This window comes from Aotus nancymaae, unplaced genomic scaffold (genome assembly GCF_030222135.1).
Source record: "Aotus nancymaae isolate 86718 unplaced genomic scaffold, 86718_ANA_hifiasm-v0.15.2.pri h1tg000057l, whole genome shotgun sequence".
Classification (NCBI taxonomy): Eukaryota; Metazoa; Chordata; class Mammalia; order Primates; family Aotidae; genus Aotus; species Aotus nancymaae.
This window is the reverse complement of record NW_026988471.1, coordinates 59,514,288-59,538,729: the sequence shown is the minus strand read 5'-3', so window position 1 is coordinate 59,538,729 and position 24,442 is coordinate 59,514,288. Positions and strand designations below refer to the sequence as shown.

Below are 24,442 nucleotides of genomic sequence, written 5' to 3'. Positions count from 1 at the left end.
CCCAAAAAGAAACCTTTAACTGTCACACTCAGCCAGGCGCTGTGGCTCACACCTGTAATGCCACCACTTTGGGAAGCCAAGGCAGGATTGCTTGAGCTCAGGAGTTTGAGCCTGAATAACATATCAACACTAGTCTCTGCTAAAAAATAAAAGTAAGAATAAAAAATAAAATAAAATTAGCTGGGCATGGTGGCACATGCCTGTAGTCCCAGCCACTCAGGAGGCTAGGGTGGAAGGACTGCTTGAGCCCAGAAGGTCAAGGCTGCAGTGAGCTATGATTGCAACACTGCATTCCAGCCTGGGAGACAGAGCAAGCCCCTGTCTAAAAAAATAAAAGGAAATAAAATAAAATAAATATAAAGGCATACCTCATTTTATTGTGCTTTGCTTTATTACACTTCATAGATACTGAGTTTTTTACCAGTTGAAAGTTTGTGGCAACCCTGAGTTGAGCAAATCTATCAGCACCATTTTTCCAACAGCAAAAGCTCTTGTTTCATGACTCTGTGTCACATTTTAGTAATTCTCACAAAATTCCAAAGTCTATTATTATTATTATATGTGTTATGGTGGTTTGTGATTAGTGACCGTTGATGTTACTATTGTAATTGTTTTGGGGCACCACAAACTGAGCCCATGTAAGAGTGTGAACTTAGTTGGTAAATGTGTATGTTCTGAATGCTCCACAGACTGGTCATTACCCATCTCTCTCCCTCTCCTCAGGTTTCCCTATTCCTTGAGACACAACAATATTTAAATTAAGCCAATTAAGAACCCTTAATAGCCTCTAAGTGTTCAAGTAAAAGAAATAATGGCGTATCTCTCACTATAAATCAAAAGCTAGAAAAGATTAAGCTCAGTGAAGAAGGCATGTTGAAAGCTATGATAGTCTGAAAGCTATGTCTCTTGTGCCAATCAGTTAACCGAGTTGAGAATGCCAAGGAAAAGTTCTTGACAGAAATTACAAGTGCTACTTTCCAGTGAATACAGGAATGACAAAAGTAAAACTGCCTTATTGCTGATAGAAAATTTTAATTTTTGTCTGGATGAAAAAATCAAATGAGACACAATGTTCCCTTAAGCCAAAGTCTAATCCAGAGCAAAGCCCTAACTTCTTTTTAATCATATGAAGGCTGACAGAGGTGAAGAAGGTGCAGAAGCAAAGCCTGAAGCTAGTAAAGGCTGCTGCACAGGTTTAAGGAAAGAAATCATTTCCACAACATAAAAGTGCAACAAGTGCTCATGCAGAAGCTGCAGGAAGTTACCCAGAAGATCTAGCTAAAATCACTGATGAAGGTGGCTACCCTAAACAACAGATTATCAATGTAGATGAAACAGCCTTATACTGGAAGAAGATGCCAGCTAGAGCTTTCATAGCTAGAGAGGAGAAACTTGTTATAAAGCTTCAAAGGACAGGTAATTCTCCTGTTAGAGGCTAATGCAGCTGGTGACTTTAAATTGAAGCCAGCTGGGTGCGGTGGCTATTGCTTGTAATCCCAGCACTTTGGGAGGCCAAGGCAGGCAGATCATCTGAGGTTAGGAGTTCAAGACCAGCCTGGCCAACATGGTGAAACCCCATCTCTACTAAAAACACAAAAAGCAGCAAGGTGTGGTGGCACACGCCTTTAATCCCAGCTACTTGGGAGGCTGAGGCAAGAGAATCCCTTAAACCTAGGAGAAGGAGGTTGCAGTGAGCCAAGATCCTGCCATTGCACTCCAGCTGGGCAACAGAGTGAGTCTTCATCTCAAAAAAAAAAAAAAAAAAAGAATTGAAGCCTTGAAGCCAATGCTCATTTAACATTCCCCAAATCCCAGGGCCCTTAAGAATGATGCTCACTCTACTGTCTGTGCTGTATAAATGGAACAACAAAGCCTAGATGATAGTACAGCAGTTTACAGCATGGTTTACTGAGTATTTAAGAACCCACTGGTGAGGTCCACTGCTTGGGTAAAAAAAGATTACCTTTCTAAGTATGACTGCTCTTTGACAATGCACCTAGTCATCCAAGAATTCTAGTGGAGATATACTAGGAGATTGAAGTTATTTTCATACCTGCTAATACAGCATCCATTCTGTAACCCATGGATCAAGGAGTTATCTTCTTGTTTTACCATTTAAGAAATACATTTTGGCCAGGCACGGTAGCTCACAGCACTTTGGAAGGCCAAGGCAGGAGGATCACTAGAGGCCAGGAGTTCAAGACCAGCTTGGGCATTATAGCTAGACCTCATCTCTACTAAAATTTTTTTTAAAACTTCGCCAGGCATGGTGGCACAGGCCTGCAGTCCTAAGCTACTCAGGATTCTGAGAAGGGAGGATCCCTTGAGCCCAGGAGTTTGAGAAGAGCCTGGGCAACACAGTGAGACCCTGTCTCCTGGTGCTGGGTGGAAATCAACATTAACAAGAGTTTGGAAGAAGTTGATTCCACCTCTTATGGATGATTGAGAGAGGTTCAGGACTTCGACAGAAGTTAACTGCCAATGTAGTAAAAATAACAAGAGAACTAGAATCAGAAGTGGATCCTTAAGATGTGATTGAATTGCTGCAATCTCATGATGTAACTTTAAGTGATGAGGAGTTGCTTCTTATAGATGAGCAAAGGAAGTGGTTTCTTGAGACAGAATCTACTTCTGGTGAAGATACTATGAACATTGTTGAAATGACAACAAAGGATTTAGAATATTACATAAACTTAGTTGATAAAGCAGTGGCAGGATTTTAGAGGAATGACTCCAATTTTGAAAGACTTTCTACTTGTGGGTAAACTGCTATTCAACAGCATGGCATGCTACAGAGAAATCTTTCATGAAATAATCAATGCAGCAAACTTCACTGGTGTCTTAAAGAAACTGACAGTCAAAAAAAAAAGAAAAAGAAATTGCCAATCACCCCAACCTTCCGCAACTACCAGCCTCATCAGTCCGCAGACATCAACATCAAGGCAAGATCCTACACCAGCAAAAAGATTACAACTTACTGAATGCTCAGCTGACTGTTAGCATTTTTTAGCAATAAAGTATTTTTAAATTAAGGTACGCACATTTTTAAAGACATAATGCTATTTATTGCATACTTAATAGATTGCAGTATAGTGTAACTTTTCTACGTACTGGCAAACAAAAAAAAAATTGTAATTTGCTTTACTGCAGTGATCTGGAACCGAACCTGCAGTATCTCAGAGGTGTGCCTAAACAACAAATTATACAGAATGTGCTGTGCCAGCTCAGTGGTAAGCAAAGGGATTTTTAAGAACCTAAATATATAAACTAGTAACAGTTCCAGGCTTTATTAGAAAAGTGCTATAAGGTAAAAACAAGTGAAAATCATCACTGTAGGCTCTTCCCTCAGTAACTTTATTGAATACCTACTACAGTATAAACCAGACTCTTTGCTGGTGGGAATACAAAGATATATAAGATGGTGCTACCCACAGGGAGGGATGTCAGTCTTCAAGTTCTGACTTATTCTGACTACCTGGCTGAATCTAAGATGAAAAGTCATGGGCTTTTAGTTTTTACCCAAGGGAGGAAGAGGTACACTACATATCAAAACACCATAACCACTGTACCTGAAAAGCAAATAGCTACTCCAGACTTTATTGGTCCTCAACCTCCAACAATATCATTAGGATCAGAGTTTCTAAATGTGTTTCTATCACTGGCAAGAGAAAATTAGAATTTTATAATGCAAACATAAAAGAGTAGCGATACTTACGTTTTGCCCATAATTTGACAGCTCTTAGGGTGAGTCTAAAAGTTTCTTTATTTGGCACTAAATGCAAAATTTCATCAGTAACTCTACATCCTGAAAAAGACAAAGCAATCACTTTTCGCTATGAAGCTAATACTTAGTTAATTCAAATGCCCTCCTAACTTCCAGACTCTCAAATGCTAAAAATATGAAAGACAATAAAACCTCGGGTTTTATTTTCTTTATGTATTTGAAATTTAGCACTCATATACGATAAATCACTTTGCTTTAGGATAATTACAAATTACATGAGCGCCAGGCGAGGTAACTCACACCTGTAATCCCAGCACTTGGGAGGCTGAGGTGGCAGATCACCTGAGGTCAGGAGTTCAAGACCACCTTGACCAACATGGAGAAACCCTGTCTCTACTAAAAATATAAAATTAGCTGGGCGTGGTGGCACATGAGTGTAATCCCAGCTACTCGGGAGGCTGAGGTAGGAGAATTGCTTCAACCTGAGAGGTGGAGGTTGTGGTGAGCCGATTGCGCCACTGCACTCCAGACTGGGCACTGGGCAATAAGAGCAAAACTCTGTCTTAAAAAAAAAAAATTACATAGGTAATGCAATCCAAAATGAGATGAGTCTGAGTATTTTTTAGTTTTCTTCCACATTTGACTATTAATCAAATACCTCCAAATTACAACACTGTTACAACTTCAATGTAAACCTTTTCCACAAATACTGTGATTCACTGTTACCCTCTGGAAAAACACCAAAATGCAATAGTGATTAAGTTAAACAAAACAGTATAAAACAGTGGTTGTCAATCTCAGCACTTTGGAAGGACAAGGTCAGTGGATCGCCTGAGGTCAGGAGTTCGAGATGACCCTAGCCAAAATGGTGAAACCCTGTCTCTACTAAACATACAAAAATTAGCTGGGTGTTGTGGTGGGCATCTATAATCCCAGCTCCCTAAGAGGCTGAGGTAGGAGAATCACTTGAACCCAGGAGGTGGAGATTGTAGTGAGCTGAGATTATGCACTCTGGCCGGGGTGACGGCGAGACTCCATCTCAAAACAAACAAACAAACAAACAAATAAAAAAAAATATACTGGTTCTCAAAGTATGGTCTGTGTACCCCTGGGAATCTGTGAGGTCAATTTTTTTTTTTTGTAAATAATGAAACTAAGGCTTTCTTTGCTTTTTTCACCGTGTTAACATTTGCACCAATGGTGCAAAAGCAACGGTGTATAAAACTGCAGGTACCTTGGCAGTCGATCAAGATGAAGCAACAAACTATATTAACAGAAAAAAATATCTGCACCACCACACACTTGCAGTTAAAAATAAAGGTGGGGAAGGCACATGTGAGACTGTGTGAGTTGTAACCTGAACTATCTGCTTTTTTCAAGGAACACCAGTTTTACCCAAAAGAATAACTGGCAGATAAATTATAGTTATTCACAATTAGGTATTTCCAAAAAAAATGAACAAAGGGAATCCCTCAGTTCAACTAAAACAAATGATGAAATTTGTTGCCAACAATAAAATTTAACCTTTCAAGTTAAATCTGAATTTTAGACAACTTTTATCTGCTACTATGAGCTTGACACCTTTCCATACTTTTCTATTGAGACTGGTGGTGATATTAATGAATGCTTTTTTTTTCACATTTTATAATGAAATGTGCATTAGCATTTGGAAGATCCAAATAATTTTGTGATCCAATATTTTCCAAATGACCAAGGCATGATAGTACAAAATCAAGCATGAATAAAAGGACCACTCAAAGAACAAGACAGATCAGTGGATTATCATGTAACAGAATACAAAAAGTTTGATATGATTTTAGATTCCATACTCTAACCTTTAAGAAACGATCATTTTTATTCAGCAAAATAGACATGGATGAACCTCACAAACATACCAAGTAAAAGAACCCTTACACAAAAGACCACATAGGCTTCTTTTTATATGAAATGTCTCTAAGAGGCAAATCTACAAAGATAGAAAACAGATTAGTGGTTGCCTGGGCCTGGGGACTGGAAGGGGAAATGACTGCAAATGGGTCTGAAGGTTCTTTTGAGGGTGATAAAATATTCTAACACTGGATTGTAGTATACTAAAGACCACTGAATTGTACATGTGAAAAGGATAAATTTAATGATATGTAGTTATATCTCAATAAAACTGTTAAAAAGAAAAAATGTTACTGGTCGAGTTTAAGAAGAATAGCCATAATTATCTGAAAAGGCTATTAAAACACTCCTCCCTTTTCCAACTAAGAGGACAGATTTTTCTTTCTTTTTTGAGATGGAGTCTCGCTCTGTCACCCAGGCTGGAGTGTGGTGGCATGATCTCAGCTCACTGCAACCTCTGCCTCCTGGGTTCAAGTGGTTCTCCTGCCTTAGCCTACCGAATAGCTGGGATTTCAGGCAAGTACTACCACACATGGCTAATTTTTGCTTTTTTTTGAGACAGTCTTGCTCTGTCACCCAGGCTGGAGTGCAGTGGCATGATCTTGGCTTACTACAACCTCTGCCTCGTGGGTTCAAGCAATTCTCCTGCCTTAGCCTCCTGAGTAGCTGGGACTACAGGCACACGCCACCATGCCTGGCTAATTTTTGTATTTTTAGTAGAGACGGGGGTTTCACCATGTTCTCGATCTCCTGACCTCGTGATCTACCTGCCTCAGCCTCCCAAATTGCTGGGATTACAGGCATAAGCCACTGTGCCCTGCCTAATTTTTGTATTTTTAATAGATACAGGGTTTTACCATGTTGCCCAGAATGGTCTCAAACTGACTTTGTGATCTGCCTGCCTCAGTCTCCCAAAGTGCTGGGATTACAGGCATGAGCCACCTTGCCCGGCCCTTTTTTTTTTTTGAGACAGGGTCTTGCTCTGTCACCTAGGCTAAAGTGCAGCGGTGTAATCAGGGCTCACTGTGGTCTCCATCTCCTGGGCTCAGATGATCCTCCCACCTCAGCTTCCTGAGTAGCTGGGATTACAGGAGAGTAACACTACATCCAACTAAATGTTTTATATTTTTGGTGGAGATGGGGTTTCACCATGTTACCCAGCTGGTCTGGAACTCCTGGGCTCAACTGATCCATTCACCTTGGCCTCCCAAAGTGCTGGGATTATAGGCATGAGCCACCACACCTAGCCAGATTTTCTTCTTATATGTTAACCAGAACGAAATATTAGAATTGACTGTAGACACAAATGAGAATCCAGCTGTTTTCTATCAGGTGAAATATTAAAAAGATTAGCAAAATGTTTAAAAAAAAAAAAGGCCATTCTTCACACACAAAAGTTTCTGTAAGTCTACAGAAATAATAATTTAAAATGCATTATTTCTTAAATGAACTAATAAATATTTTTAAATTTCTCAGTTTTTACTTCTAACATGGTAAATATTGACAGATATAGCTCACATAAACAAAAGCTTTTTGGGGTCCTCAATAAATCTTAAGAATGTAAAGGAGTCTTGAGACTAGTAAGTTTGAGAACCACTACTATAAACATACATAGCCTTTCAAATAAATTTGTGGAAGGATCCTTAAATGTGGTCACATTATCTGTATAAAAAAAAATTACAACACTTTAAACTGAGTTAGTCCAATCCCCAAAAGTCAATTAATAGTCAATTCTGCAAAAATATCTATATTTCTCTAATTGTTTTGAAGCAGGTATCTGAGATTTCTTTTTAGAAGCTTACCATTTAAGCTGCGAATACACCTTATATCAAGGCTTCTCAGGCGAGAGTCGTCTCTTAGATCTAAATTATCTGATATGGTTTGTATTGCCAGTCTTGCAAAGACTAGATCAATCTTTGGAAAGATGTGAAAAAAGAGAAAAAAATTACATTTTCTCCTTTTAATCCATCCTCCCCCATCCCACCACAAAAATGTGAAAAGCTCTGATTATTAGTTTGGAAAGTTCTACCAAAACTTCAATAGGCCTATGCAGGCATTTTCACATGGGAAAATCACTGTAAAGTTTTGTTAAGGTAATTAAACTTTCAAATTAATGAAAGCATTTAAATTTTAGCATATATGCTAAGCATAAAAAAAAAATCAAAGCCTTACGAGCAAATTTCTAGATAAAGATAGAAGATCCAACACACATTTACATTCCCTCCCTTTTGAAACTTCACTAAAATACCAGGAAAATTTTATTTATTTTTTTTTGTTTAATATTATTTTGATTTTAAAGGCAAAATTCACTAGGATAAAGAGCAGAAAGTGACAAAAGCAAAATCTATGAAAGCTGGAAAGCAGATGGACAAGTGGTAACAGATCAAGTAGACCTAAGAAAGTAGATAAAAACGTTGTATCTAGCAAATAAAGTCAGGAAGCTATAAATAAATACAGACATAAATAAAAAGGAACATTTAAAGAATAAAACAGTATGCTTAGAAATTAAAAATATGATGCAGAAATAAAAAGTAGAAAATCTGGAAGATGAGAAAATCCCAAAAAGCAGAACAAAAACATGAAGATGTGGTTAATAAGTGGGAAAAAAGATTAAAAAAAAAGAGAAGGAAGTCCTGAACATTCAACATACAAATTTAGGATTTTAGAAAGAAAAGAAGAAAGAGAGAGAGGGAAATCCAATAGAATTCAATAAAATTTCCAAAAGCAAAGATAGGAGTTTCCATATTCAAAGATGACTAGTGGGTGCCTAGCACACTGGTTGAAAAGACACACACCAAAGAGTATTATGAATTTCACAAATGTCTCATGAATTATGAAGACAAGAAAAAAAGATTTTATTAAGTTTCCAAAGAGACAAAACCAGTCATATACAAAGAATGAAGAAACAAAATGGCATCACACTTCTCAATATGGCACAGAAGCTACAAGACAATGAAGCAAGGCCTTCATAATAGTGAGAAAAAAAATTTCATACCTAGATTTATACTGAGCCAAATTATTTAGTGTAAGAACAAAATAAAGACATTTTCACTGGACTTGATGGTTAATAGAAAAAAAAGAGGAAAAAAAGAGACATTTTTAAACATGCAAATGCTCTTTCTTTTTTTTTTTTTTTGAGACGGAGTTTCGCTTGTTGCCCAGGCTGGAGTGCAATGGCGCGATTTCGGCTCACCGCAACCTCCGCCTCCTGGGTTCAGGCAATTCTCCTGCCTCAGCCTCCTGAGTAACTGGGATTATAGGCACGCGCCACCATGCCCAGCTTATTTTTTGTGTTAGTAGAGACGGGGTTTCACCATGTTGACCAGGATGGTCTCGATCTCTTGACCTCGTGATCCACCCGCCTCGGCCTCCCAAAGTGCTGGGATTACAGGCTTGAGCCACCGCGCCCGGCCGCAAATGCTCTTTCTCAGGAAGCTAGTGGATGAGCCGCTCTAAAATAAGAGTAAATCATGAAAGAAGAAAACTTAGAAACAAAAAGAAATGCCAGGATGATGGGAAAGGAAGATGCCTGGGTGACAGCTGTGTACCAGTCATGGAGAACAGCTTACACTGGAATGGGTGAGAAGACTCAGTGAGTTTTTCTCTCAAGATGAAAATATCATAATACCTGATAAATCTAAACTTATTTAGAGGAGATTTAGACAACTCAGAAAGGCTGGGTTAGAGTTGGTCATAAATCTAAAAAAATCAAGGAACTAAACAATTATTAACTCCCAAGGAAAAAAAAAAGTCACACAGCAAAGAATGGTTATCTAGTATACTTAAGTGTTTGGTTTTGTACACTGCTTATAAGATCATACTAACGTAAATGGGCTCATGCCTATACTTCCAGCACTCCCAGGAGGCTGGAGTGGGAGGATTGCTTGAACCCAGGAGTTCGAGACTAGCCTAGGCAATATAGTAAAACCCTGCCTCTATAAAAAATTACCAGGGTGTGGTGGTGCGTGCCTATAATCCCAGCTATTTGGGAAGCTGAGGCAGGAGGATCACTTCAAGTCAGGAAGTCGAGGCTTGCAATGACAGCCTCATGACAGAGCGAGATCCTGTCGATACAAAAAACTTAAAAATTAGATGGACATGGTGGGGCACACCTGTGGTCCCAGCCACTCAGGAGGCTGAGGTAGGAGGATCAGTTGAGCCCAGGAGGTCAAGCTAGTGAGCTGTGTTCACACCACTGCACTCCAGCCTGGGCAACAGAGCAAGACTCAGTCTCAAAAAGAAAGAAAGCAAGAAAGAAAAAGAAAGAAAAGAAAAGAAAGAAAAAAATGAATAATGTAAACACTGAACTGAATATTGCTCTAAGAAAAACTGTAATAATACAATTATTTTAGGAGATTATGGGATTGAGAAGGCTGTATATAAAAATCATGGGGGCAGGGGAATAAGGGTTGGTTCATTTTCCATGGTGATAAGTCCACAGAAATAAGAGAAAAGAAGGTATGGAACTATTCAAAGACTATCTGAGGCCTGTTGTGGTGGCTCACACCTATAATCCCAGCAGTTTGGGAGGCTGAGGTGGAAGGATCCCTTGAGACCAGGAGCTCGAGACCAGACTGGGCATTAGAGTGAGACCTTGTCTCCACAAAAAATTTAAAAATTAGCCATGGTGCATGGTATGGGCATAGTGACATACGCCTGTGGTCCCAGCTACTCAAGAGACTGAGGCAGGAAGATCGCTTGAGCCTAGGAGGGTAGGTTGCAGTAAGCCACGATCATGCCCACTGCACTCCAGCCTGAACATAGCAAAACCCTGTCTCAAAAAAAAAAAACAAAAACAAAAAGAGGATTTGAGGCCCAGTGTGGTGGCTCACACCTGTAATCCCAGCACTTTGGGAGGCTGAGAGCTTGAGACCAGACTGGGCAACATAGCGAGACCCTGTCTCTACAAAAATTTAAAAATTAGCCAGGTGTGGTGGTGTGTGCTTAGAATCCTAGCCACTCAGGAGGCTGAAGTGGAAGGATCGCCTGAGCCCAGGAGCTCAAGGCTGCAGTGAGGTACGACTGTGTCCCTACACTCCAGCCTGGGCCACAGATTTAGACCCCATCTCTTTACTTAAAAAAAGGAAAAAAAAAAAAAAGCCAGATGTGGTGGCTCATGCGTATAATCCCAGCACTTTGGGAGGCTGAGGTGGGCTGATCACGAGGTCAGGAGATGGAGGACATCCTGGCTAACACGGTGAAACCCCATCTCTACTAAAAATACAAAACATTAGGCTGGCATGGTGGCACATGCCTATAGTCTCAGTCTCCCAGGCTGAGGCAGGAGAATGGCTTGAACCCCAGAGGCTGAGGTTGAGGTGCGCCACTGTACTCTAGCCTGGGCGACAGAGCAAGATTCCATCTCAAAAAAAAAAAAAAAAATAGAAATATGCACTTATATTAAGCCTCATTTCAGAAAACAAACTTGAGTTCCAACTAACAGTAAAGTCAGAAAAGTCAGAAAAATATTAAACACTTACTTCAATACCATCAAATTCAAATTTTATAACAGGTACAAAGGCATCTTCTACAGCCTACAAAAAAGGAAAACAATTATAACACATAGGTGTAATCCCTTCCCTATCCTTCTTAACTACCAATAATGTGAATATCTTTGCTCCCAATTTGTATTTTAACTCAATAGACAAAGTGAAAATGTTTTTGATCTTACATTCCAGGTAAGTATTTCTACTTTGTGACCTGTATTATGTAAGATATAGAAAATGCCTGTAACAGTATCTAATTTATTATCCCTCTAAAAATATTCCTTAGAACTGGGAAGCAAACTTTATGGTCCGTAGCCATAAAAAAGAATGAGTTCATGTCCCTTACAGGGACATGAATGAAGCTGGAAGCCATCATTCTCAGCAAACTAACACAGGAACAGAAAACAAACACTGCACGTTCTCACTCATAAGTGGGAGTTGAACAATGAGAATACATGGACAGATGGAGGGAACATCATATACCAGGGCCTGTCAGTGGGTGGGGGCAAGGGAAGGGAGAGCATTAGGACAAATACCTAATGCATGTCAGGCTTAAAACCTAGATAATGGGCCAGGTACCGTGGCTCACCCATGTAATCCCAGAACTTTGGGAAGCCCAGGCGGGAGGATCACCTGAGGTCGGGAGTTCAAGATCAGCCTGACCAACATGTTGAAAACCTGTTTCTACTAAAAATATAATATTAGATGGGCGCAGTGGTGCATGCCTGTAATCCCAGCTACTCAGGAGGCTGAGGCAGGAAAATTGCTGGAACCTGAGAGGCGGAGGTTGCAGTGAGCTGAGATTGTGCCATTGCACTCCAGCCTAGGCAACAAGAGCAAAACTCGGTCTCAAAAAAGACTCACCATAGCACATATGTACCTATGTAAGAAACCTGCACATCCTGCATGTGTATCCCAGAACTTAAAAATTAAAAAAATAACTTGCTATCATCTGGGTACTTAGAATTTGTTGAGTCTAAACTGAAAACTGATTATCTAGAAAGGCTACTAGAGTTAGTAATTTTAAAATAATGAGAGCTCATGACTAACCTATTAAAAATTTAATTAATATAGTTGAGATTAATTTAGATTTAGCAGAAACAATGGTTTTCTGAGTCTTCCTTAACTCCCCGACCTAACAAATTCTTAACTTCCTTGTCAAAAACATTCTCAGAGTCCCCAAATATCACAAATTCTTTGACCTTCACCTTATTCTAGCACTTCAGAATACATTAACACTATTTTGTTCATTTAGTTCGCCTAACCCCCTCCTCAATAAACAATGTCTTGTTTAGTAGTGTATCTGTAAGACTAATGCCAGAATCTAACAAATTACTGGTGCTGAAATTGTATTTGCTGAATGAATTGCTAGATAGATACATATAAAGAGTTACTAACTGAACCTTAACAGCACTCATCATTTGATATGTATCAATCATTATTGGCTATGACAGTAAATGACTTATGTAAATTATCTCATTGATACTCAAAAAACCTTATTAAAAAGTTATTACGTCTCCAATTTACAGACAAAGAAACAAGTTCAGAGGATTAGGTTACTTGACCAAGATCTAAGAGCTATGATGTGGTAGAGTCTAGATGCAAACCCAAGTCTGTGTAACTATAAGACCCATGTTCTTATCCATCATATAATCATCACTTATTAAAGTTACTCTTATTACCTATCTCCTAATAGTAACTTAGGAGGTATTTCAATAATCTTAAGCCCTGGCTTTTATAGGTATTTGTTACCAATCTATATTCAAAATATTAAATGCCAGAGGATACTTACTCTTAAGTTTCTAATGCCATCTTGATGTTTCAATTTTTCAAAAAAAGACTGAAAAAAATCAGATCTCTCCACATGTCTTGGAGCTACACAAAGTGCATCAATGTCAGCTCCTGCAAATTAAAGTAGTTCTTAATTAAGAATATATTATTTGTTATATTTTTTGTTAAAGTACACATAAATACATGTATAGAAGAAAGTATGGAAGCTGAGCATAAGAAAATGTTAACAATAATTAGCTCTAAGTAGTGAAATACTGGGAACTTTTTTCTAATTATGAACAAAAGTTTGTTATTGAATGTTCTTAGCACTAGAACATAGAAAAGCAGTTACCTTTGGTGTGTACTCCAAGCCTATAGGATCCAAACGTGAAAATTTTACCACCAACAGTAGCCACAACAGAAGGTGGGAGGTTCTAAAATAAAATTAAGCAGAAGACATTCAATTATTCCGATTATTTTGTGTAAAAGTCACCTCAATGTTGGCTGGGTGTTGTGGCTGCCTGTAATCCCAGCACTTTGGGAGGCTGAGATGGGTGGATCACCTGAGATTAGGAGTTCAAGACCAGCCTGGCCAACACATGTGGAAACCCCGTCTCTACTGAAAATACAAAAATTAGCTGGGCACGGGGTCACACACCTGTAATCCCTGCCAGGCGTGGTGGTGGTGCCAGTGATCCCAGCTAGTCAGTATGCTGAGGCAGGAAAATCACTTGAACCTGAAAGGTGGAGGCTGCAGTAAGCAACCTTAATTACCAAACTAATGTGCTTTCAGCCCTCTAAAACATAATACTCTTGGACAATCCCATATCCCCTTTAGTTTTTGTGAGGTATGTTTAATTTCTTGATTCTAGCTCTACAACCTTTCTGTAAGAAAGGAGTCACTCCCGACATGATCTTATGAGAGCGATTCTAACAAGCTTAATTAACATTTCTTGGATTATAACGTAATTAAAATGCTACTTTTTGGCCAAGCATGGTGGCTCATGCCTATAATCCCAGCACTTTGGGAGGCCGAGGTGAGAGGACCATTTGTGTCCAGTTCAAGACCAGCCTGGGCAACACAATGAGATCCCATCTCTACAAAAAATAAAAAATTAGCTGGGCAGGGTGGCGTGTGCCTCTAGTCCCACCTACTCGGGAGGCTGCGGTAGGAGCCCAGGAGGTTGAGCTTCAACAAGAGTGAGACTCTGCCTCAAAGAAAAAAGCTACTTTTTGCCTCTCTTCAGAGCCAATTCCAAAAGCCTATCAGGTATTCACTCAAGTATTCTGATTCACTTCAATATCCAGCCTCAAACAAGCAAAAAATTTCTTCCAATGGTAACAGATACTGCTTCTGCTTTCTCTATTTTTGTTTCTCATCCTTACTACCAAGCTGCTGCTTCTTGGCTTATCAATTCTTAGCTTATATCCCTCACATGTGTGGCCTCCTTTCTACTTAACTACGCCTCCCCTAATTCTAGGCTAACTCTCCTCTATTTAATCTTCCTTTTCTCTTTCACTATCTTGTATAAAATTCACTCACCAATCTTCTTAAATTACTCTATTAAATAGCTGTTCTACTCAAAAGTTGCCAATGCTGCCTTCTCTAACTACTGAGGTAAGGATCCTTGGGCCTGTTGTTGAAAATCTTCATATGTTCCTATGGATCTTTCTTGTCTTCTTATCTTCCTTTCTGAAGCTCCAACTACCAACCAACCAACCAACATGCTTACAGAATCCAATCTCCTTTCCACTGCATTTGCCATTGTCCCTGCCGAAAGTGCTTGCCCATCCTCTCTGGACATCTTTTTTGTTTATCTTTTTTTAAACAGATGGAGATGGGCTCTCATTGTGTTGCCCAGGCTGAAGTGAGCATAGCAGTGTGATCTTAGCTCACTGCAGCCTCAAACTAGTGAGCACAAAGTATTCCTCCTGCTTCAGCTTCCAGAGTATCTGAGACTACAGGCACACACCACTGTGCCTGGGTAATTTTAAAATAATTTTTCTAGAGATGGGGTCTTGCTTTGTTGCCCAGGCTAGTCTCAAGTTCCTGTTTTTAAGTAATCCTCCTGCCTTGGCCTCCCAAAGTGCTGGGATCACAGGCATGAGCCACCATGTCCAGCCTCTGGGTATCAATATCCACTTTTGCAAGTTCACTTCAAGTTCCACCTCTGCCATGAAGCCTTCCCTGGTTATCCTTACTCCCTAACAAGGTTTTTCTTCCTGTGTTCTCTGCTATTATAATCTTTAAATTCTTATTTGCTATATTTACTAACATTTTGGTATGTCTCATCTCTTCAATCATATTTAAATTTCTAAAAGTTAAGAACTGTGTCTGCTACTTCTCTGTATTTTCTCACAATGCTCAGTACAAGTTCTAAAGAATATCGGATGATTAACTTGAACTTGAATAAAAGTATCTATATAATAGGATAGTATGCTTGTTAATGCCTCTGTTTAATGACTACTAACATTAAGAGTATCACAAATAATTTTATAGCTATAAAGGAGTCAGTAAATTTATGAATCAGATTTTTTTAAGAGATACAGTCTTGAATGTTGCCCAGGCTGGCCTTGAACTCTTGGGCTCAAGCAGTCTTCTTGCTTCAGCCACCTGAGTAGCTGGGACTACAGGCATGCACCACCATGCCCAGCAATCAGTAAATTTAATGATAATTAACATGAATGAAAAGGACAGAGAAGCCAGGACCTTAAAAAAATATTTTAGTTCAACTTCTTACTTTGAGAAGTATAATTCTTGCATGATTTATGAGAAAGTGATATGCTGAATCATAGTTGGCCACAGCTATAGTATTTAACTAAAATGATTTGATCTGGGTTCTATACTATTTAAAGTTTAAATATCCCAATTGTGTATAGATTCAAATGATCTTTGATTGAACCCAAATCCTACAGTTACTTTCCAAAGTAAAATATACAAAAAGAGAATTATAGGCTGCTAGTGGTGGCTCATGCCTGTAATCCTAGCACTTTGGGAGGCCGAAGTTGGAGGATCCACTTGAACTCAAGAGTTCAAGATCACCCTGGGCAACACAGAGAGACCTTGTCACTTTTAATTTAAAACCAAGAAAAAAAAAAAAGAATTATAGGTTGGGCATGGTGGTGGCTCATGCCTGTAATCTCAATACTTTGGGAAGCCAAAGCAGGAGTATCACTTGAGCACAAGAGTTTGAGGCCAGCCTGGGCAACATGGCAAGACCCCATCTCTAAAAAAACAAACAAACAGGGCCGGGCGTGGTGGCTCACGCCTGTAATCCTAGCACTTTGGGAGGCTGAGGCGGGTGGATCACGAGGTCAAGAGATTGAGACCATCCTGGTAAACATGGTGAAACCCGTCTCTACTATAAATACAAAAAAATTAGCTGGGCACGGTGGTGCGTGCCTGTAATCGCAGCTGCTCAGGAGGCTGAGGCAGGAGAATTGCCTGAACCCAGGAGGCGGAGGTTGCAGTGAGCCGAGATCACGCCATTGCACTCCAGCCTGGGTAACAAGAGCGAAACTCCGTCTCAAAAAAAAAGAAAAAAATTAGCAGGGCATCAGGATGTGTACCTGTAGTCTCTGCTATTTGGGAGGCTGGGGTAGGAGGATTGCTTGGGCCCAGGAGTTTGAGGTTGTAGTGAGCCATGATTATGCATGCCATCGCACTCCAGCTTGGGAGAGTGAGACCCTGCCCCCACATGAAAGAGACAATTATAATTGACACAGAAAAATGACCTCAGCTGCTCAATGGAAGATGTTAACTTAATTTTTTTTATTATTTGTGACTAGCATTTCACCTGCTCAGAATTTGACTTATCCAATAACTTCAAATATTGATAACCCTGCTAAGTTCAGAAATGAGCCAGACAGCCTTTTGGCAACAAAAGTAAATAGCATAAAGACCATGCTAAATTCAATGACTATAGTCTTTAAGAGACTCAACTTTATTCTGAGTCCACTGTTTAGAAGAACCAATTCTACATATTTATCATAGGTACAGAAAAAAATAATGAAAGCTGTAAAAGAAAGAATTCTAGGCCAGGCATGGTGGCTCACACCTATAATCCTAACACTTTGGGAGGCCAAGGCAGGTGACTGCTTGAGCTCAGGTGTTTGAGACCAGCCTAGGCAACATAGCAAAACCCCGTCTCTACCAAAAATTAGCTAGGTGTGGTGGTGCAGGTCTGTGGTCCCAGCTACTCAGGAGGCTGAGGTGGGAGGACTGCTGGAGACTGGGAGGCAGAGGTTGCAGTGAGCTGAGATTGCGCCGCTGCATTCCAGCCTGGTGACAGAGTGAGATGCCATCTCCACAAAAAAGAAAAAAAAAAAATCTGTAGGTGTTTACCTAATTTCTAAATCCATGCAGATTAAGGGGCAGAAGGGGACTTTACAGCTAGACACACTGACAACTGTGAGACGTTACCTTTTAACTGACTGCTGTTAAGGCAAAGATGAGAAAACTATGAAAAACAAAAACCTTAAAATAAAATAGTATGGGCTACCTAGTGATGAGGCAAATGGTATCACCCAGTTGAACATTCCCTCCCTCATTTTGTATTTTTAGTAGAGACATTGTTTCACCATGTTGGCTGGGCTTGTCTCAAACTTCTGATCTCAGGTGATCTGCCTGCCTCAGCCTCTCAAAGTGCTAGGATTACAGGTGTAAGCCACTGCGCCCAGCCTAAATTTCATTATTATTATTTTTTGGAGACAGTCTCGTTTTCCAAAACATTCTGGTACAGCTAGTAAAATAATCTTCACAGTGGTGATTCTCAGACAATATCAGTTGTGAGGCTGGGTCCAGTGGCTCATGCCTGTAATCCCAGCACTTTGGGAGGCCGAAAAGGATGGATCACTTGATGTCAGGAGTTCAAGACTAGCCTGGCCAAGATGGTGAAACCCTGTCTCTACTAAAAATACAAAAATTAGCCTGGCATGGTGGCAGGTGCCTGTAATCCCAGCTACTTGGGAGGCTGAGGCAAGAGAATCATTTGAACCTGGGGGCGGAGGTCGCTGTGAGCCTGGGCAACAGAGTAAGACCCTGTCTCAAACAAAAACAAAAACAAGGCCGGTATGGTTGCTCACACCCGTAATCCCAGTACTTTGGGAGGCTGAGGCAGGTGGATCACCTGAGGTCAGGAGTTTGAGACCTGCCTGACCAACATGATGAAACCCCAACACTACTAAAAATACAAAAATTAGCCAGGCATGCGGGCATGTGCCTGTAATCCCAGCTACTCAGGAGGCTGAGGCAGGTTGAACCCGGGAGTTGGAGGTTGCAATGAGTCAGGATCTCACCACTGCACTCCAGACTGGGCAACACGGCAAGACTCTCTCAAAACAAAAACGAAAACAATTATATTCAAAATATTGTTGGCCTTCCATATCTGCAGGTTTCACATCTGCAGATTCAACCAATCGTGCACAGATAAAAAATACTGTGGGGGGAAAAAACATAAAAAATAAAGCAAATTTTAGGAAAGGCACAGTGGCTCATGCCTGTAATCCCAGCACTTTGAGAGGCTGAGGTGGGGAGGATCGCTTGAGCCCAGGAGTTTGAGGCTGCAGTGAGCTATAATTGTGCCACTGTACTGCAGCCTGGGTGACAGAGGGAGATCCTATCTATTAAAAAAATAAATAAAATTTATGGCTGGCATGGTGACTCACCCCTGTAATCCCAGCACTTTGGGAAGCTGAGGCGAGATTGTGCCACTGCACTCCAGCCTGGGGACAGAATGAGACTGTCTCCAGAAAAAATAAATAAATAAATAAAATTTAGGCTGGGCACTGTGGCTCACACCTGTAAACTCAGCACTTTGAGAGGCTGAGGCAGGCAGATCACCTAAGATCAGGAGTTTGAGACCAGCCTGGACAACACGGTGAAACCACGTCTCTACTAAAAATACAAAAATTAGCTGGGTGTGGTGGTACACCCCTGTAGTTCCAGCTTCTCAGGAGGCTGAGGCAAGAGAATCACTTGAACCCGGAGGAGGTTGTTGCAGTGAGCCAAGATTATGCCATCGCACTCCAGCCTAGGCGACAGAGCAAGATTCCATCTCAAAAAACAAAAATTAAACATGCTAATTAAAATAAAATTACAGTGACAACTATTTACATAGCATTAACATTGTGTTAGATATTGTAAGTAATCTAGAAATTACTGCAAGTGTGCAGAAGGATATGAAAACGTAACAAGCAAATATGTATTATTTTGTATGTGAGCTGAGATTGTGTTCACTTATATTATTTTATGTAAAGAACTTGAGCATCCACAGAGGGCCTAGAAATAATCCCCCAGAGGATACCAAGGGAGGACGGTACTACACAAAGCAGCAAAATGTAATCAATTTCAGGGGAAAAATAGCTAAGCTACAGGAGGAAAAAAAAAAGTTGTGTAGTTATAAATTAGTTTGCAAATTCCTGTCTTAGGAACCAAGGGGGTAGGCAAATAAGGGAATCTCAAATGAGAAACATAGTAACTGCTCAATTAATCACCTCGCAAGGAAAACAGGAAGTGGTGGAGGTTATGAGGCAATGGAAGACAGGAGCCCAATCCCATTCAAGCCTCTTCCTGCTGTGCACAAAGGCAGGCCTAGCATTGCCAGGTCTAATACTTCATAAAACGGCTGAAATGTGACTTTTAAGTAAAATCTGCTATTTAAATTTTGCCTACTATACATGAGTTAAACAAGACAATTATGTGGACTCAAAGCTATATACTGGCTACTTCTGGGTAAATCCTCAACTACTTAGAAATTCAACTGTCTAGACCAATTTATTCCCACTTATACCAGAGAGCCAAGTTTTGATGTATTTCAGATAATTCTCAACACCTGCATCTTACTGCCAGGATAAGTGACGGGGATATAATAAAAATAAGAATTCCACATAGTTTACAGTCTTACCTTACTCTCACTGACATCAGAAATCCATTCTTTTACTAAATTGTTCAATTTACCAAGAACCACCAGCCTATAAAAAAAATGCTTCAGATTAAAATAAACGAATGAACAAACAGTACTTTTAAAAACCCATATAAGCAGTACCCTTTGTGTTGATGCTAGGGTAAAACCATAATATACAAGTGATAATGCTATCACATCTATTGACACAGGACACATCTCTTTGGCATTCTTAGATCCTTAAGAGTGCTAAAGAGATGATAAATATGATTGCAGTATTTTAGTTTTTGATCTAATTGTCAAAATTCAAAAAGCTTAATAAAAACAATAAAATTGCCTTCGATGAGTCTGTAAAGGCATAGTGAACTGTCAACTTTCTTGGCTTTACTATGGAATTCTGGTACTAGAAACCAGAATTGTCTCATTGCTAGTAATAGGTCTTGGGATAGTTAAAAAAGGTGAATTAATTACTGTCTAATTTCTGTCTAATAGTATTAAAGCAGTTTTGGTATTACTAAACAAACTTATAACCAATAGCATAAATGAATCCACATTTAGAAGAGAAAAGTGGGGTTTAGACATCTCAAAGATAACATACAAAACTGAACTTCTGATCTGTCCAAACTTACTTTTTCCTCAGTCTTCCACAAATAATGAAACTCTATCCTTCAAGGTGCCAAGACCAAAAACCTTGGCCATCATCCTTGACCCCTCTCTCTCACACACACATTCCAGTGATTAAACTCTAAGAACCCTACCTTTAAAATATTTCTAGAATTCTACTTATTATCTCTACGACCACCCTCCAGGTTCTAGCCACCATTATTTCCTCCTGGGGCTATTACAATGGCTTACTAACTGGTTTCTCTGCTCTGCCCTTACACTTCTCTTAAGATGACTCTCAATACAGCAGCCAGAGTGACTGTTAAAACTTAAGTCCAATCATGCCAATCTTCTCAAAACCCTAATAGCTTCTCATTTCACTCAGAATAAACCAAACCTTGACAACACCTTACAAGGTCCTAAGAGCTCTTGCCCTCCAAGCTCTTTTCCACCTCAGTTTCTTTAAGCCTATTATTTTCCTGCTTCCTCACTGCTTCAGACATCAGGTATCATGCTAGGTACTCTTCAAATACACCAGGTACACTCCCACTTCAAGAGTTCTGCCTAGACCACTTTTCCCTCAAATAGACACATGGCTCCCTCCTTCATCTTTAAATTTTCCCTTAAATGTGATTTTCTCAATGAGGCCTTCCTTCCCTGAAACTTCTACCCACTCAGGTTTATTTTTCTCAGTAGCACTTATGTGTATTACACATAAGTATAATACTGATAATATTAATAATGACAAATCTCTTCCTCTAACCCCTATCTAAAATGTAAGCTCCAAGAGCGCCAAGATTTTTCTTTTTGTCATTTCTGCACCTGTATGTAGAGACTAGTAGGTACTCAATATGTTCGTAGAATTCATGATTAAATAATGCACATTCAAATATTTTATAGTTTTCAGTGACATACCTGTGGTTCAATTCTTCCTCATCTTCAAACACTCCAAATGGTTTCATGGCATCAATTAATTTCTGTGTGTAAATATGATCAATTTCTTTAGGACATGCCAAACTAATCGGAGAGGTAATTCCATAATGCTTTTGTTGACGCTGGCTGTCCAGCACGGTGTTTCTGTTCAAGAAAACAAGAAAAATGAAACAGCAGAAAAAAATTTAAAGTATATACCATACTGATACGTTGAATCTCTCAATCTACTCATGTTAATTTAGCTACCTTAAAAGTTTACCTAGTACTAACAGTAGGGGTAGACTTTTTTTTTTTTTTTTAAGGAAAAATGGGTATTTTATGTTTAATGTTTACAAAGGGGCTATTCATACTGCCTGCAGCTTTCATGGTTAGGATGTCTTTTCAAGCCAAACGCAGCATGTGTTGTCCTCAGGACAACTGTACCAATACCACTCAGGCTCAAACCTAGAGTCTCATTGGGATCTGTGCCAGGGCCACCTCCACTACCCTGCAGACTTAAGTACCATCCAGATCTAGAATCTCTGAACAGCAGTCAACCACTTGAAAGAAAGCTCTTAGTAAAAACAATGGGTTTTTACCCCCAGGAAAGAAACATTCCATTAGGCGGTCCTTGTGAAATAATCTGGCTCTTACAAAGAAATCATAATTAGATTTGTCCTTGGGAAACCTACATTAACATCCTCTCCTCGAATCAGAGTTTCCAGTCCTAGTATTTTGTGACTATAGTTAATTGTTCTCTTCATTTTAGACTGGTACCCATGCCATTTTCACGTTGAAATAAAATTCTTTACACTAATAGCAATATTTCGGAAGGTATGAGCCACCCTCCAAAGATCTTAGCCATCAGGAAACTACAGTTTTGAATAAAGTACAACAGAAGTTCTGAGATTTTGTTTTTTTTTTTTTTTGAGATGGAGTCTCTCTCTGTTTCTTGGCTCACTGCAACCTCGACCTCCCAGGTTCAAGCAATTCTCCTGCCTCAGCCTCCCAAGTAGCTGGGATTACAGGCGCGTGCCACCACATCCGGCTCATTTTTGTATTTTTAGTAGAGACAGAGTTTTGCCATGTTGGCCACGCTGGTCTCGAACTCCTGACCTCAGGTGATCTGCCTGTCTCAGCCTTCCACAGTACTGGGATTACAGGCATGGGCCACTGTGCTCAGCCAGTTGAAGTTCTGAGATTTTGAGTTTACACAAACTAACTAATTTCAAAATAAATTTTGGAACCAACAGTGGTTGGCAAAACTTCTAATTTTGCTATGAAAGTAAAAACATACACACTAAACAACCAACACTACCATTTATCTTCACCATGCTTTCATAAAGAGCCATTAACACCAAAAATAAGAATGTAATCTCAAAATCAGAAACAATTTTTTAGATTGAATAAATTAGCCCTGTAAAAAATAACATACAGGCTGGGCGCCATGGCTCACACCTGTAATCCCAGCACTTTGGGTGGCCGAGGCAGGTGGATCACCTGAGGTCAGGAGTTCAAGACCAGCCTGACCAACATGGTGAAACCCTGTCTCTACTAGAAAAAATACAAAATTAACTGTGGTGGCACATGTCTGTAATCCCAACTACTCGGGATGCTGAGGCAGGAGAATGGCTTGAACCCAGGAGGCGGAGGTTGCAGTGAGCTGAGATCGCACCACTGCACTCCAGCCTAGGCAACAAGAGGGAAACTCAGTCTCAAATAAAAAACAAACAAAATACAATAGAGATCGTTTGTTTTTGGATTTTAACTGGTTAAAACACTGGCTTATCACTACTAAGTACACAGAGTAAGACATGCTCTTTAGCTAAAGATCTCATTAAGTAGAGAGAGAGAAAGAATCAAATGTTAGATAAAATAGCCTGTATACCTTCCAAAATGACTCAAAAAAACAAACAAACAAACAAACAACAACACACACAAAAAACCCAAAATACAGGTTATTATAATTTCTCTTCCATATTTATTTTGTTGTAGAACAAACAAAAGTTCAATTAGTTATTTCAAGTTGTAATTTCTTTTTAAAGATTTGACTTTTTACCTCTGAGAAAGCTAGAGCAGTGTTTTGGTATTGTTTCTGTTCTATATATGTAAATATATATGGCAAATGAATAGGACAGAGTAATTATCTACATATCTATATAATATCACTCAATTTCAATAATTCTAAGAGGCATTAAATAAGTGCAATTTTACAGATAAGTATCTGAAATTCAAAGAGAGAGGACAAGCCAGAATCTGAACTCAAAACCTCTTTCCACTACTCCATTCTCTCCTCCATAACTACACCTCAGTTCTGACACTATGATGCTGGGTCTCACTTTCTTACCTGTACACTGACAAAGTTGGCCAACTAGCCTACTGGTCCTAAGATTCCAAATCTAGGGTTCTAAACTTCCCTCATCTGGGGAGGGGGAGGGAGTAAACAACAGAATCCCACCTTCCATTCAAACCATCTATTTCATTTATAGGCAAACACCCTAGAGAAGTTCTAGTTACAAGCACACAAAGAGACGTGTAAAATAATGTTCTCTGTCACACTGTAACATTAAAAACTCAGAAACAACCTAAAATGGTCACTAACAGGTAAAGGATTAAATTAGGGTGTATTCCTACAATAGAATACAATACAATATTAATGTTAATTACAACTGAAATATTAACATGAACAAAGCTCAGAGATACTATGCTGTGCTAAAGAAGCAAGTTGCAGAATGGCAAGTGTGATACCAGTTACGTTAAAATTTAAAAACAACTAGAACTATGCCAGTTATTAGGAACACATGTGTATGTAGTAATAGCATTAAAAAACATGCAGCTCCCATGATTTGAGGGCAAAAAAAAAAAAAAAAAAAAGCAGTAAAATAAAAAACACGAAGCAACAATAAACATCAAATTCAAGAGTGTGGTGACATTTGGAGCAAGAGATGAATGGGACCAGACAAGGAGGTAGGAAAGTCCTTCAGATGCCTCTGGAATGCTTGATTTCTTTAAAATAAACACATAGATATGTATACACACACCGTGTGTGTGTGTGTACACAATTACGATTTGGGAGAAATGGGTGGTGGTTCCACAAATGATGCTTATGTTATTCTCTGCATTTTTCTGCATGTTTAAATTATTTCCTAATAGACCAA

The 24,442-nt window shown here is 39.5% G+C and overlaps 1 protein-coding gene across 1 annotated transcript in view; it reads right to left on the bottom strand.

Annotated features, from left to right (window-relative positions):
• PAPOLG (poly(A) polymerase gamma) overlaps positions 1-24,442 on the bottom strand; it is a 43,621-nt gene that overhangs the window by 18,326 nt on the left and 853 nt on the right. Inside the window, exons 2-8 of the mRNA XM_012477247.2 lie at positions 21,288-21,449; positions 19,773-19,839; positions 13,220-13,301; positions 12,890-12,999; positions 11,092-11,145; positions 7,414-7,525; positions 3,716-3,805 (exon numbers count right to left, since the gene is read on the bottom strand). Of these exons, the coding sequence (XP_012332670.1) occupies positions 3,716-3,805; positions 7,414-7,525; positions 11,092-11,145; positions 12,890-12,999; positions 13,220-13,301; positions 19,773-19,839; positions 21,288-21,449 (677 nt within the window). The remainder of the gene's footprint in view (positions 1-3,715; positions 3,806-7,413; positions 7,526-11,091; positions 11,146-12,889; positions 13,000-13,219; positions 13,302-19,772; positions 19,840-21,287; positions 21,450-24,442) is intronic.